Raw genomic sequence first — 14,272 nt, 5'->3', positions numbered from 1 at the left:
TACAATGAACAAGCTGAACGTGTAGGCATGTATTATTTAATCAATGAAGAATATAAATCAGTGGACAGCTTGATATTATGTTTTTAGAAGCTCGCGTTCAGCCTCAGGAATGCTGTCACATCTCTCTATATTTAAACAATGTTGAAGCCATTTGATCCAATGCAGCCGAAAGACAAACTAAGCCTGATCGTCACTTCACCTCATTCATCTCATATTGTGCACATATTTCTGATAATGATGACCCAAAAAATAAGACAGACATAGTGCACATGAACAATAGTCAAATACAAATATTGGCACAGAGCAATCACTTGGATAAAAGGGTGGTAGCAGCTCGAAACGTTAAAAAAGTTGTATTCTTAATTATAGTTTCTTGAGGGAAGAAAAAAGCAAAAATGTAAAACAATTGTTGGGAATTCAGAGCATTACAAAAGAATCATATGGTGCTAACCAATCTTCAATTCATCACTTCTTTCTACCCGGCTTGTTCTACACCTTGCACAGATGGCAAATGTCTTTTAAACAACTATTTAGCATTTGAAAAATAAAGCTAGGAAATAGGTAGGATATATGCCCTACCAGTTTACCCCTTCTTGGGGAAGATTACGACTGTAGAGAGGAAATTCAAAGAGAAAAGTTGATTTGAACCACGAGGGCAAGTTCTTGTATATAACTGGGGGTAGCGGAACGAGAGGGCTGAACCAGAGAATATGTTAGTCTCAGTTACTACAATTCATTACTCAAAAGAATCATATACCAAAAGAAAAGCTGAACTTAACCTAGTTGTTCTTTTATAGAGCCTATATTCGCCCACATTTCCAAATTTCTTGTCTGCAGATTCCTGTTATTGTTCGAGCATATATCATTAGCAAGTCTAGGGAGTGTTATGAATTTGGAAATAAGCTCAGAAGATAGGGGAAGCAAACCTCAAGCATTGGTATGCCACTGATGAAAAGAAGCAGCAATGTGAGAAAGATTGGTCCAAGAATTACCAGCCACTCTGCACCTTCCAATACAGGCGTGGAAGCCACAAAAACTCCCCACCAAAGGAATATCTGAGCACAACAACATTTAACAAGGTTCCATTTATCTTTGACAGAATGAAAGCAAAGGAACTAGTATGTCAAAATTTGTGATGTCAATACTAACCTCACCGAAATAATTTGGATGACGAGTGTATTTCCATAGTCCGACATTGCACCACTTTCCTCTATTTTGTGGAGAACCTTTGAACGTTAATTTTTGCTGATCAGCTGTGGCTTCAACTGAAAATCCCACAGACCATATAATCCATCCAATTATGTCCGCAGCTTGGAGCGAAGGTGTTCTGTTGCTTGCATTAACCACAGTTACAGGTAAGCTCACAGTCCATACCCAGACAGCCTGCAGAAAAATTGGGCCGATTCAAGAATTAAATAACTTTTGTCCCTCAAAAGAACAAGCGACTACATATAATAAAAGCTGGAAACAGAGAAAACTGGAAAACCTGAAATATCCAGAAAATTGCCAATTTCCCTAGATTATTACGCATTTCATCAAAACGCCTATCCTCTCCCCATTGCAAAATCCTGATCAGGAAATTTATGGATATGAAAATTGTGATTGGATTTTGATATAGGTAATGGTAATGTTATAGCAGATACCAGTATGACATTAATATACAAAAAAAGAAAACCTATGTATGCAAATGGTCATGATACTGACTTTAACCACTGCAAATTCAATGAGATGTATGTTTTTAATGCAAATGCTTCATTAATCATACCTCATTAGTAGAAACAATCCCAGGCGAAGACCCCATATTACCACAAGCAAACTCAGTACTACCTGGAACAAAAGAAAAAGAAAAAGAAACGAGCTGCAAAATTAATACTATGACATCTTAGGTATACTAAAGCAAAAGCTTAGTTTTGGGATTTCATCAGCTATAGAATTTGGTAACTAAAAAAGATTTCATCTATATAAATAAAGGGAATTGCTGCCCTAAAAATAGGTTGATGCAGAAGAGATAATACCTGTCTAAAATGCCATGAGCCTTTGATAACCAGAGTGAGTATAGCAAGAATAACAAAATTGGTACTTCCTGTAAAGGGTATGAAAAACAAATATAAACACATTAAATTATTATTACATTAATGATGTCATAAATATACTAATCATATCTGAGCATTTCTTGGCAACCCAACAACCCAATCATTTTCTAATTAGTAGAGGTATGTCTTTGTTTCATGTTCACTTGCGTTTCGAGCCAGCATGAAATTAATTTATCACCAAAAAACACTATTCTTTCATTGATTTGTGTTTTTTTATAATACTTCCTCAGCAATCAACCAACTAAATTCTCAGGAAATAATAAATTCGGAGATAAGCATACCGGCAAAGTCAGTGACTTTGTCGAACTTGAGAAGAGCAGTGATTATGAAGAACAACGCCTGATATCCCACCTTCAATAATTGAAAACACCAAATAACACCATATTTCAGAAACTTACATGACAGAAAATGAAACCCAAAAAGGAAACGACGAAGTTGTAGAGAGAAGGAGAAAGAAGCATAATTACAGAGACTTACAGTGACAATGGCAGTGAGAGCCAAGAAATGGGAGTCTAAGACTGTTCCCATCAAAGTTTGCTGGGTTTGGCTCCTCCAATCTCTATGCTTTTTTTTTTTTGGCCAAGCTCCAATCTCTATGCTTAATTACTGAGATATCAAAGTGTTTTGGGCTTGGCTCTTTGAATGGGAGATTGGGAGAAGTGTGTGTGTGGCTGCAATTTTAACACCGTTACTCCTCTTGACTCTTCCAATTTCATTTCGGGGACCAAAAGTTGATGTATTCGCCGTGACGTTTTACACCATGCATTAAAAAAAAAAAAAAAAAGCTTATTACCACTTTTACTCCTAATATGGTACCGAAATCTCAATTCATCTCGTCAAGTTTCAATTGTTTTAATTTACTACCTAATAGTACACATCGTGTTTCAACGTGTCTTTTTTTATACATTCTATAAATTTCCCATGCATTCTATACACCAAGACACCCTAACGGCTTCCATTTTTTTATTCTTTCTACTTTTCTACAAGACAACATTCTTTGAGGTTTCAATGTCTTACTTATTTGCCTATTTCATTTCGATGATATACAACCACGTTGCATTAGAGATAAAATACAAGATCAATAAAAATTACACATCTCTTTAAGGGATTGTGATGTTGATGGGTACAGCAGTCAAATAAAGATAAATAGCATAAAATATAGAAGAAATGAGGAATAAAAAGATGGTTTACTGGACATCAGCCACTAAGATAATTCTCATTGTAAAATTGCCTAGGTCCTTACAATGATGACTCCATACTATATAAATAAAGATAGGGAAGGACAGCTGTCCGATAAGACTAGCAAATGGAATACTCTAGAGCATAGGTGGCAACAGCAACTTCTAGACCCCTAAAAGACTCATTATTTACATATAGCTGTGCTAACAGACCAAAGCTAAGGCCATGACCCAATAACTAGCCCCAAATACCCAATGGATCATAGAGAAATAGGTGAGCATCTCATCAGATGTACACAAAGAGAAGAATCATGCGGGTGCAATTGAGACTCTATCCATCTCAATAACATACTCTAGAGTTGCAAACGGAGGAATCTGCAGAGCAGAGCCTAAATCTGCACCCTTCTCTCCAAATCCCAAGGTTGGAGGAACCACCACTCTTCGTTTACCCCCTGCCTTCATGGACCTCAACACATACTCTATCCCTTCACATACTCCCTTGCTGTAAGGCCTAGACCCCATTACTAGAGCCAAAGGCTTCTTCTCACGCTCAAATGTATCCACAAACACTTGGCCACTGCCTTCAACTTTCCCCTTGAGGTCGATCACCACCAAGTCTCCTGGCCTTGGAGAAGCCCCGCCGCCAACTCTTAACTCGTAGTATCTGTCACTCAAGAACATGTATATTTAGTGACAAAGAAGACCATTATATATATATATATATATATATATATGTTGCTCATGAGTGATTGGGGAGGAAGGTATACCTTATGCCATTAGGTAACACCACCTCTTCTTCTTGCCCAACGTTTCTGCAGCAAAAGATAATGTCTTTAATATAAGATGATGTTGTGTAGATTGTAGAGTCAGTGGAGTGGTAGTATGAAAACAGGACAGACTAACTATATATGGTCTTATTCCAAAGAAATACAGGAGAAAGGTATCCATAATTATAATATCTAGTCAATTGGAATGAAACAATAAATTAAAGAGCAGAAAAGGTTCAACTTGTATAATGAATTTCAGTACTATCTGCAGGCCTTTATATAGCGTCAATACATTTATATGGAGGATTAACTCACTCACACACACACATATATATATATATATATATATATATATATTGGGGAAGAAATTGGGTAGGAAGTGAGATTACAAACCTTGTGTTTGCTTCTTGTTGGGAGACTTCAAGGCGCGTCTTAATTTGTTCAGAGACTACACCAACTGTGAGAAAGGCAGCCCATGCAAGGCCAGCTCCAAGCCCAAATCGCCTGGTTAAGCTGGAAGCTATCCAATCTGTAGAGTCAGCCTTGGTCTTGGGCTTTGAAGGCTTTTGTTGCTCCACTTTTACTGGGACCGGTGTTGGCTGCTCGGACGAAGTTGTACTTAGCTGTTGAAATGGTGTCGGAGATTGTGGTTGTGAAGGCAGATTTGGTGGAGGAGGAGGAGGTGTTTGTGATGAAGAAAAGTGGGTTGGTCTTGTTAGGGAGGGGGACACAAATGCCGGAGAACCACAGAAGGCTGCCGCCATTTTAGGATAGTGATAAAATCTTAATGAACAAAAAATTTCTTGCATTAAGTAGTGTTGGTCCCTACCTTATCCTTGTATATGATGAAATTTAAAATGGCAGGTTGCCCTTTTTTCTGTTTGTTTTTATTGGACCTGTTTGGCTCTGTAAATAACTTGTCAGCATTCACATTCTTTTTGTAATGAAGGTTATGTTATTCAGGAAAGTGTAAGATTATAGGTTAAACCCATCAATCCCTATTTATCTCATACATCGTTGCTGCCTCGGAAGCATTGATGCACAGCAGCGGAAATTAACCAGGGTTCCGAACCCTTTGAAATGCTGAGAAAAACAGGGTAAAATTTTTCACCAAACAGTTCATATTAGGAAACCTGTGTTTGAGTGAATTGGATTTCTTATGCCAAACTGTCAAGAGTGACCGATTTGCCTTCAGTTCTGGCAACATGGACACCGGAAATTCAAAACATTGATTACAACAATTGCCAATGAATTCTTTACAAACAAATGCACAACCTTGCGAATGGCCGCATTGCTGAGAATACAGAAATAAAGTGGAAACCCAAAAAAGAAAGGAAAAGAAAAGAAAATGGCAATCTCAAATTGACTCATATGTTAGGTCATGATGTTCAATCAATCTCTTTCTCAAAAGTTGTTCCAATCAATCTACAACTTGCCTCCATATTTTGGCTGTCAACTGAGCCAAGATCCAGTGGCGGTAAATTTACTATTTTAGCCAGCTGGGCCTTCTGCAACATTGAATGGTTGAACCTTCTAATGTCCACTGCCTATTTGTGATCTGGGCACTTGAGAACTTATAGGCTTCTGCAACGGCTTCAGAGTAGCCATGATCTCTGCAAATGTGGGTCTCAATCTTGGATCTCTGCAGTGTTAATTAGGTCAAATGTAAGGTTAGTTTATCTGCCTAAATACACATTTGAATTGATTTACAACTGATAGACAAATTATCATAACCATGGACACCTTCAGTGGAACTGGTGTAGAAGAAAATGAAAACTGAGAGTAGGAAAACTACTTTTGCAATAAATGTTGTTAGGGCCTATGGACAACTAACTCATGTCAATTGAAACATTTGAGGTTAAGCAGTTTTTGATATCTATCACCTGAACAACTAATAAGCAGGCATACTTAGGTTATGTGAAACTATGGATGGAACAACCCAAAGTACTCACGTCTGCCAGCATTTTTTTATGAGATCTGCAACTGTGGGATCTATATTGTCTGGAATATCAAGACGCCGATGTTGAAATCCAACTGCACCAACAACTTGCATTGGGTTCATTCCCCCCCATGGCTGTTGCAATGTAGAGAGCTCCCATAATATGACCCCAAAGCTATAAACATCGCACCTGCACATTAAACCAGAGTTTTATATTCATCTTAAAAACATCTCTGCATGGTCACAAATAATAAAATAAACAAAACATTAAGGAGAAAGAAATAGGCATACTTTTCATCTGAAGGTTCATTTCTTAGCACTTCTGGAGCCATCCACTCAGCCTGAAGGGGAGTTACACAAGATTAAGAGGGTTTCACAAGAATATCTAGATTACAGGTTGCATACTTTCTTTATATGAACATACAAACAAGATGACCACAAAGAAAAATGACAGATTCAAAGCAATGCATGAATATGCAAAAAGGTCACGGAAAGATGAATGTACCAAATGACATCCTAATGGGTACATTAATGATCAAATGACATCAACCAAATGCATCCATATAAGAACAACAATAGGAAAAAAAAAAAAAAAAAACACCTCAGTATCTTATAAATGACGCAATTAGAAATGTTATATGATTATACCCATCACTGACATGAACATGTTTTCCACTAATATGAAGTATGCAACACCAGGTATGGCAGACACAGAGTATGAAACAAAGTGGGATAAACAAAATCAAAATTCATGGCTTGAGCCATATGTGGGAAAAACCAAGTTGTTGAGTACAGCTTACCGTCCCTGCAGTGGACCTCGAGGAGAGAAATGTGCTGTTCTTCATTCTTGATAATCCAAAATCACAGACCTAATAACAGGCACAAAACTTCACATCATGCCAAATTGGGGCCTAAAAATGCATTAAATATGTTCAGCAGTCTCACTAAGGAGATAAGACGCCACCTTCACAACCCAATTCTTATCAACAAGAAGATTTGGAGACTTCAAATCACGGTGTACTATGACTGGAGTGCAGTTATGCAAGTAATTCATTCCCCGAGCCTGAAGATTTAATTATTCAAAAGACAAAAATTAGGCTAGATAAAGTCAATTGCAACACATGATTGTTGACTCAAATTGGAATAAAAAGCAAGAACAAGAGAATATTACAGCATCAAGAGCCATCCTCAAGCGCCTTCGCTCATCTAATTGATTGTTAGGCCGGTGTATTAACCTATATAAACTACCTCTGCAAAACATGTCATGCTTCAATTTTCACTTTGATATGATTTATAAGTCATGACAATAATTAGTGAAACTTAATACTCTGAAGTTTCTTATTATACATAACAAAGTATAGATAAAGATCAAAATAACAAAATATAAAGTGCCAACATACCTTGGAAGAAATTCCGTAACAATTGAAAGATTTGGAGAACGGGTTATTGCCCCCATGAAGAGAACAACATTGGGATGCCTAAGTCTTTTCATTATCCGAACCTTCAAATTTAAATAAATAAAATAAATGACCTCAATAATTAATCTTTAATGGTAAAAAGTAACAATGATGAGTAAATTATCAAAAGCTAAATCAACAGGGGAACTGGATTAGGCATGTGAAGAAGTCAAACAACTTTTGGAGGAACCCCTTAGCACCAAAAAAAATATACATCTTTTGGAGGGGGAAGAGAAAACTGAACCACGGTCATCAACTTTCCCTATCAAAATTTCTGATAGATATGCCCAATTTCAGAGTACAAAAATATATCAGATTTCTCATCCTGGAGACTGTAATTATTAAATCATCGAAAGATAAAAATGAAAGACAGTATGGATAGACTCACGTACTAAAACTAATCTCCACTTCATTTGGTCTCCCAAACGAGAGACTAAAGATAATTTGGTTCAGAGCACCTAAAAGCCTATACATACAAAAGAAAAACAACTTAAATGCAACAGAAAACTTCAAGTGTGAACGTCCGTAGCTTGTGCACTTGAATGAATTTGACTAAACCAGTGTAGAACACCTAAAGTGATAGCTATGATAATTTATCAATATACAAGCTTCTACAACCAAGAGATGTAATAAAATCAGATAGAACGCAAAAGAGTGCAAGAAAGGGGTGAAGGCTGCAGCTTGTACCTCACTTCTGAATTCATCAAGTGATTCACCCAAAAAATCTTGGTCTAGAAATCTCTTCACAGCAACTTCCTGTAAAACCCAGTTAATCAAAATATGTTCAATACATTTACCTTCCAAGAACAGATATTCAACATCACAGCATATAATGACTCAAAGACAAAGAGGATACTCAAACTTAGCTGAAGAGTTGATCTTCCATAAAAAATAATGATCCATCCAAAATTATATAAACAGAATTTATTATATGTTTTCCTACTTGATATTTCAGTATGCTACTATCTGGTATCATTATTAAAGGTTTACATTTCCTGTGTTGTTATTCATTTCCATATGGTCTGATCCAGAAAAAGACAATTTGGAGCAACAAAAAGGCTTTCTACTACACACACAACTGCAGAACAAAATATCAACACAATTCAAACCAAGGCAAAAGGAAAGGAAGAGACACATAAAAAACAACATGCTGGCTTAAAGAACAAGATTATCTTTAAGGGTCAGCATCTGAAAACTTACAGTCCCATGCCAGTCTCCATGATATACCTCCCCATACGATCCTACAGTACAAAGGGTGCATGAAGGCATGAAATTAGAATTTGAGTATTGGAACGCCATTTATAGAGCTAGTCTCTTTTACACATGACAAGAAGTACATAATTTCAAAGCATAATGCTTAGGTCAGTACCAAGTCCAATACGCTCACCCAAGGTGATATCCTCCCATGGAATCTCACAATCTGCAACATCATCGATTGTAATGTCAGATTTTGTGCTGTCATTACCTGCCGATCGGTCTGAGATTCTCTCGCCTTCCAAATTAAGTCCCAAAGCATCTTGCTCACGGTCACCACTACCCCGTGGTTCATAACCACCACCTTCTGCATCTCCATCACTTCTTGTGCCCTGCTCATACTGTTTACTGACAGCTGCAGTTGTTGCAACCACAGCTGCAGCAGTAGCAGTTGCAGCAGCTGCTACAGGAAGTTCAAGATTTGAGTCGGTGCTTGACTTTGCTGCAGCAACTACCATAGATGATGCAACAACAGCTGCTGCGGCCGCTGCTGCTGCAGCAACAGGGACATTTTTTGTATATTTAACAGGAGTTACTTCAGACTGTGATGAGATATTCTGGCCAGTTACTTCCTTGGTATCAACTGGAAGGTTGACCCCTAAACCTTCGACAGGCTTAAGATGCTCTGATTGACTTGAAGGACTAGCTTTAGAATGCACCCTATGCTGAGGCAGAGGAGGCAAAAAGTGAGCTGGACTGATATCATCTTGAGCTTTAAGTTTTTGTCTGTCAAACCTGTCTTTATTTTCGCCCCTATCTGCTGTCCGGGGCTTGGTCTCAACTGTTGACGCATCTAACTGGTCTGAATATATTTCCGTAAACAAGTTTGGGGGAGCAACAACACCACTTTCAAGTAACACATCATGAAGTTTTTGAGCTAGATGTGGATTCTCTTTGGCAGCCACAATCATGTACTGAGAAACATCTTTAACTTTCATTCTACGAACAGCAGGAGAGCTAACACCTTCAGTCCATGAAGGGGATCTAGCATGCATAAAAGGATAATTTGGTCTTCCTGGAAGTTCCTGGACCAACACCTTCCCTACATTAGAGGGATATCTAAAATCATCTGAAGGTATCTTGGATTCTTCCTCACATTCAGTTGCTCTGGTTGGATTTTCACGAGAAGTTGGTTCTTCTCTCTCTTCAGATTCCCTTGATGCAGAAGCAAAATTTCTTAACCTGGATTTCTTGTCTAATGTGCTAAAGTCTGAATGTTCTTCAAATGAACTCCCAACTCCACTACTGGAAGAGGCTACATGAGAGGAATCAATGTCTCTGGACAAAGGACTGGCAGAAAAGTAAGGTTCGTCATATTCTATATGCGATCCAGCTGCATCAGATGGAATAAGTGTGCCAGGGTCTGCCATCAGATCAACAATATACTCCCTGAAATTCACATTATCCACACCTTCAAAAAAAAGTTAAGAGCCTGCAACTTCAAATAAGAGAATCACAAAGATACACAGATTAACGCCCTGGGAACATTTTCAGCAATTTGGCAATTAGAAATCCAAAAACGCACAGAAGTCCTATTATGCAGTCCTAGAACACAAAAATAAACACCGATCATCACAGATTCCTTGTCCATTCAGATTTTGAATTTATTCTCTAGAAGAATTTTGTAAAACTATATTATAGTAGCACCTTATTCATTAAAATTGTTGAACCAAATGCCTTATATTCACATGCAGAATCATGTGTTAATACACAGCAAATAAAAAACTAAACACTGTGTAATCAAGGACTTGTATGCATCAAAAATAACAAACTTGAAACAGAAGTTACCTTCCATCATCAATCTTTACAAAGTTCATTGCCACATCATTGGAACCCGTGTATTGTTGTCCTTTCACCAGCCGGCATGGGATGCCCACACTATCAGCCAAAACCTAGTTAACCACAAAAAAACAACAGGTTAGTGATAGATAAGCCAGTAATGGACGAGTGGACGACCATGATACTGACAACAAATAGGCAAACAGATAAAGCATGATATATGAAGGAACAGAGCATACATGCAGCTCTACCTTTTTCTCAGAAAGAAAACAACAAGGTGTCATTATTAACATTATCACAAATCAGAGTTCAGAAACATTGTTTATTATATTACTTCAACTTTTCTATTTATCTATGGGATAAAGGTTGGTATTAATAATCAAGTGAATGGACAAAATACCAGAAAAAAAAAAATTAAGGCCTAAATTTGTTAAGGAAAAATTATCATGCTAGATTAGGGCCAATTTGGTTTTCAACTATAAAGAAAATAGAGAACAAGTACCTTGAACAGCAATGCACGATGCCGAGCTAATCCAATTGTCAGAGAACCAAGTGGCAAAACCATACTACCAAGGGTTGCTTTCAAACTGCAACTAAGACTTTGCCATGCTCTCAACATGTTGTATGGATTCGCAACTTGTCCACCCATATACTCAGCAACTAAAAGAGCAAGTTTTCGCACCAGATTGCTGTTTACAAAAACCAGAGTATCTGAACTTGACTTTACAGCCATTTCTAGGGCTCTCTGTTCAAGTTTCAACAAATTTGCATCAGCAGCTCTATTGACCAAAACTGCTTCCCAGGTGACACTATCGGACACAGGTGTTCCTTGCAAATCAACAAGGGAAGGCATTCTTTCTGAGGATGACTCAGTCAATATTCCATACAAGTCATAGAAACCATCCATGATCTTGTCATCAAAGCTAAGAGCATTGTAATTCTGTGAAGAATGGATAAATCTACGATATGAGACAGGTTAGAAAGGAATAAAATATTACAAAACTGAAGAAATAAAATGAATATAAGAATCAGCACCACATCATAATTGTCTCCTATATGTTTAAGATGGTATGTCAAGATCTTTGAATATTATGGAAATATCTAAACACTTCCTGCTTTAGCACTGGTATAGATTTTGTATACCATGAACGTCAATAATTCAAGCCACAATTCCTGCTTTAGCACTGGTAGGTGTAGATGATACACAGCACTGTTGATGGTGACTATCAACAATATTGTTTAAAGTTACGCTGTCAGCAGGTTATTGATAACAGTTGTCTGGTATCTCTTCATCACAGGTAATGAGGAGGGTAATTAAAGGGCAAGGATCACAGGAGCAATGATGGTGACACTGATACCTTTCCAGACGGTTTCTTAAATCTTTTGGCAGTAAACGTAACTAAAGCTTGGTACTTAGAAGTACTATCATCTAAAACACAAGTTCATTGCATAAAAACAGAAAATTGTCAGACAAAAAAAAAAAATCAAATCCGTGGAAGGATCATATACATTTAAGGACAGAAGACAACTGAACTTGTGTTATCCATATAGTTTCAGGCAGCCATATCATTAATATACTACAAGCAGCAAGTTGACCAGACCAAATAAATTCCAAATTGAGATTAAAATGAAGGGATCTTCATCAACTGATCACTTTAGGGTATTGATTATATATGGAGATAATGAGCAATAAGAGTAACAACAATAAGTCAACCAAACTGCAGTTGGATTGCTAGATGAAAGGAAACTTACCCAATAACGATAGGCAATAATTTCAGCCGGTGTATTATCAGGAGCGCAAGAGCCCAAGCTAATCTGCTTAACAGCCTCAATCTGAACTGCCTCTGGATCCTCCCTAGCACTCAACTCCAAAGCCAGTTGAATCTGATACTCTTCCACAATATCAGCATCCCTTGAGGTACTAGACCCCGAATCACGCCCTGCTGTATCTGAAACAACATCTAAACCAATCCTACTAGCTGCATCAGGTGGTTCCATTCTCTCTCCCCTACTAACATTTGAAGATGATGGGGGACTAGGGCTACGTCTATTAGCAACTGAATTCAACCAACCCGATACCCCCGAAAAGGTTTTTTGCTCGGAATTATGATGGGACCTTGAGTGCAAAAGCCTTTCAGTTTCAGAGGACGACTTGTCAATAGACTTATTGCCCCTTGATGAAGTAGACCCTTCTGCATCTTCTGAATGGTTGGACATGATATGGAGTTTCTTAAGAAGGTTCTTCATATTATTTCATAAGTTACAATATTGAATCCGAAAGAAATAAAAATCTGGCCACAAACATCTCCATTGTCTAGGACCAAGCATGAAATTTCAATCACTATATCACCACCGAGCAAAGAAGTTCAAAGCAATCCAAAAAGCCCCTTTTGCTCAACACTCAGCAGCCCTTTACAGGGTTAAACCCCACAAGTGACCCCAAACCAACCCTGCCATCATATCCAAAAGCCATAAACTACCATTTCAAGCAATACCCAGTCAAGCTTTACCAATATGAAGAAGACCCAGATGCTTAAATTGAAAGAAGCCACCCTGCTTTTCACAAAATAAGAAAAGACCCAGTATTGTATTTCAACCCCCAAATAGCAAACACATCAAGAACTATATCAAATATCAAAACTTTGATCCTTGTTGCCTCCAGGAAACGTAATCAGAAACTAGAAAAACCCAAACTGATTGAAATGGATCTTACTTTGTATGCAGAAAAAAAAAAAAAACATAGAAAAGAGAGAAGGGTATTGGTAGAGTTTGAAAAAAAGAAAAAAGGGGGCAGGTAATAGAGGCAGAGACAGCAAAGACCAGCAAGTGGGAGAGTAGGACCTCGAAGAATGACCCACTTGAGTTGAGAGGAAAGAGAGAAGCTATTCAAGGATTTTCAGTCCCACAAAATTATAAAAAGGTTAAATTGGTGGGAAACACAAACACAAGTACACAACCAACTGGTTACTGCCTTACTGGCTCACTCTCTCTTAATCTCTTTCTCTGTCTCTATTTGTCAATTAAAAACTCGGTCTCTCATTCAGTCAATCTGCTTGGAAGTCCCAAAAATTCAAGGGTGGTGGCATGAGTTGGAAATATGTGGTAAACTGCAGAGAAAGCGGAATACAGAATGAACAAGTTGGACACAAGTATTTGCTATTTTCAAGCAAAATTTGGTCTTGTCCGTTGTGATAACCGTCACTATTCTAATTAAACGACGAAACCCACTTGAACTGGAAGTGGTGAATTTCACTTCCAACTCCTGAGTCCAAATAACACACTAAAAACGATGAACTTTTTCCTTTTTTTTGGTGAACAAAGACTATTAGCTGTTGCAGGCTTTTATTGACGGCGTATTTATAATTTCACATTTTGCGCATAACGACTGCGATTACATTTTTTGCTATTTGCATGACTCTATCATTAAAATTCATTAAAATTTAAGTTGTGTGATAAATTCATTTGCATTATTCTAGACATTTACCGTCAATTAAGAATATGTTTTTTTTCTTTTATTGTTTCTCCAAGAAAGTACCTATTCGGCTTTTCCACAATAATTATCCTTAAATTAATTAAACCGTTACCTCATCAGCTCATCTTGCTTTTTCTTTTTTTCTTTTTACAATAATTCTGCAACAACCCCATCTATGTTGGAGATAGGTATTTGTGGGCCATAGGAAAATTAATTTTTGTCATATTTAGGGATGAATTTGTCATTTATTTATGTTGGGCACTATCACCAAATTTTGGTGTGGAATGAACATGAACGAACATATAGTAGGCCGGGCGAATAAAATAAGTTTGG

The 14,272-nt window shown here is 37.5% G+C and overlaps 3 protein-coding genes across 4 annotated transcripts; all 3 read right to left on the bottom strand.

Annotated features, from left to right (window-relative positions):
* Positions 1-285: 285 nt before the first annotated feature.
* Positions 286-2,762, bottom strand: LOC147275312 (3-oxo-5-alpha-steroid 4-dehydrogenase (DUF1295)). Its single transcript, XM_086228484.1, has 11 exons — positions 2,695-2,762; positions 2,571-2,660; positions 2,375-2,444; positions 2,016-2,083; positions 1,766-1,827; positions 1,487-1,568; positions 1,150-1,383; positions 927-1,055; positions 780-841; positions 580-696; positions 286-495 (listed from the first exon to the last, which is right to left on the bottom strand). Exons 2-11 carry the CDS (start codon positions 2,619-2,621, stop codon positions 447-449), a joined length of 924 nt encoding a protein of 307 aa, XP_086084610.1. The 5' UTR covers positions 2,622-2,660; positions 2,695-2,762; the 3' UTR covers positions 286-446.
* Positions 2,763-3,276: 514 nt separating this feature from the next.
* LOC147275311 (FKBP-like peptidyl-prolyl cis-trans isomerase family protein) lies at positions 3,277-4,866 on the bottom strand. Its single transcript, XM_086228485.1, has 3 exons — positions 4,432-4,866; positions 4,039-4,083; positions 3,277-3,935 (listed from the first exon to the last, which is right to left on the bottom strand). Exons 1-3 carry the CDS (start codon positions 4,845-4,847, stop codon positions 3,581-3,583), a joined length of 816 nt encoding a protein of 271 aa, XP_086084611.1. The 5' UTR covers positions 4,848-4,866; the 3' UTR covers positions 3,277-3,580.
* Positions 4,867-5,246: 380 nt separating this feature from the next.
* LOC147275310 (Protein kinase superfamily protein) lies at positions 5,247-13,434 on the bottom strand. Of its 2 annotated transcripts, none has more exons than XM_086228481.1 (13): positions 12,220-13,434; positions 10,970-11,407; positions 10,477-10,580; positions 8,804-10,077; positions 8,635-8,675; positions 8,122-8,190; positions 7,378-7,478; positions 7,149-7,227; positions 6,942-7,040; positions 6,778-6,846; positions 6,269-6,318; positions 5,991-6,167; positions 5,247-5,680 (listed from the first exon to the last, which is right to left on the bottom strand). In XM_086228481.1, the coding sequence occupies exons 1-13, from the start codon at positions 12,712-12,714 to the stop codon at positions 5,572-5,574; spliced, it is 3,105 nt and encodes a 1,034-aa protein (XP_086084607.1). In that variant the 5' UTR covers positions 12,715-13,434; the 3' UTR covers positions 5,247-5,571. The 2 variants fall into 2 exon arrangements, with proteins under 2 accessions (XP_086084607.1, XP_086084608.1); XM_086228482.1 differs by having other exon boundaries at positions 10,970-11,426; positions 12,220-12,356.
* Between the last annotated feature and the right edge of the window lie 838 nt (positions 13,435-14,272).

The sequence above is a fragment of the Dryas octopetala genome, chromosome 9, assembly GCF_963921425.1.
Source record: "Dryas octopetala chromosome 9, drDryOcto1.1, whole genome shotgun sequence".
In the NCBI taxonomy this organism is placed as follows: domain Eukaryota; kingdom Viridiplantae; phylum Streptophyta; class Magnoliopsida; order Rosales; family Rosaceae; genus Dryas; species Dryas octopetala.
This window is presented reverse-complemented; position numbering and strand designations above follow the sequence as displayed.

Excerpts from the sequence above, each read along its gene's own strand:
- LOC147275312 (XM_086228484.1), bottom strand. The coding sequence starts at position 2,621 with ATGGGAACAGTCTTAGACTCCCATTTCTTGGCTCTCACTGCCATTGTC. Across the intron at positions 2,084-2,374 it reads CAAAGTCACTGACTTTGCCG|GAAGTACCAATTTTGTTATT; the intron begins GTATGCTTATCT and ends TACCCTTTACAG. Across the intron at positions 842-926 it reads GTGGCATACCAATGCTTGAG|GAATCTGCAGACAAGAAATT; the intron begins GTTTGCTTCCCC and ends GAACAATAACAG.
- LOC147275311 (XM_086228485.1), bottom strand. The coding sequence starts at position 4,847 with ATGCAAGAAATTTTTTGTTCATTAAGATTTTATCACTATCCTAAAATG. Across the intron at positions 4,084-4,431 it reads CAACAAGAAGCAAACACAAG|AAACGTTGGGCAAGAAGAAG; the intron begins GTTTGTAATCTC and ends CTTTTGCTGCAG. Across the intron at positions 3,936-4,038 it reads GTGTTACCTAATGGCATAAG|ATACTACGAGTTAAGAGTTG; the intron begins GTATACCTTCCT and ends CTTGAGTGACAG.
- LOC147275310 (XM_086228481.1), bottom strand. The coding sequence starts at position 12,714 with ATGAAGAACCTTCTTAAGAAACTCCATATCATGTCCAACCATTCAGAA. Across the intron at positions 11,408-12,219 it reads TTATTGCCTATCGTTATTGG|AATTACAATGCTCTTAGCTT; the intron begins GTAAGTTTCCTT and ends CATTCTTCACAG. Across the intron at positions 8,676-8,803 it reads GGGTGAGCGTATTGGACTTG|GATCGTATGGGGAGGTATAT; the intron begins GTACTGACCTAA and ends TTTGTACTGTAG.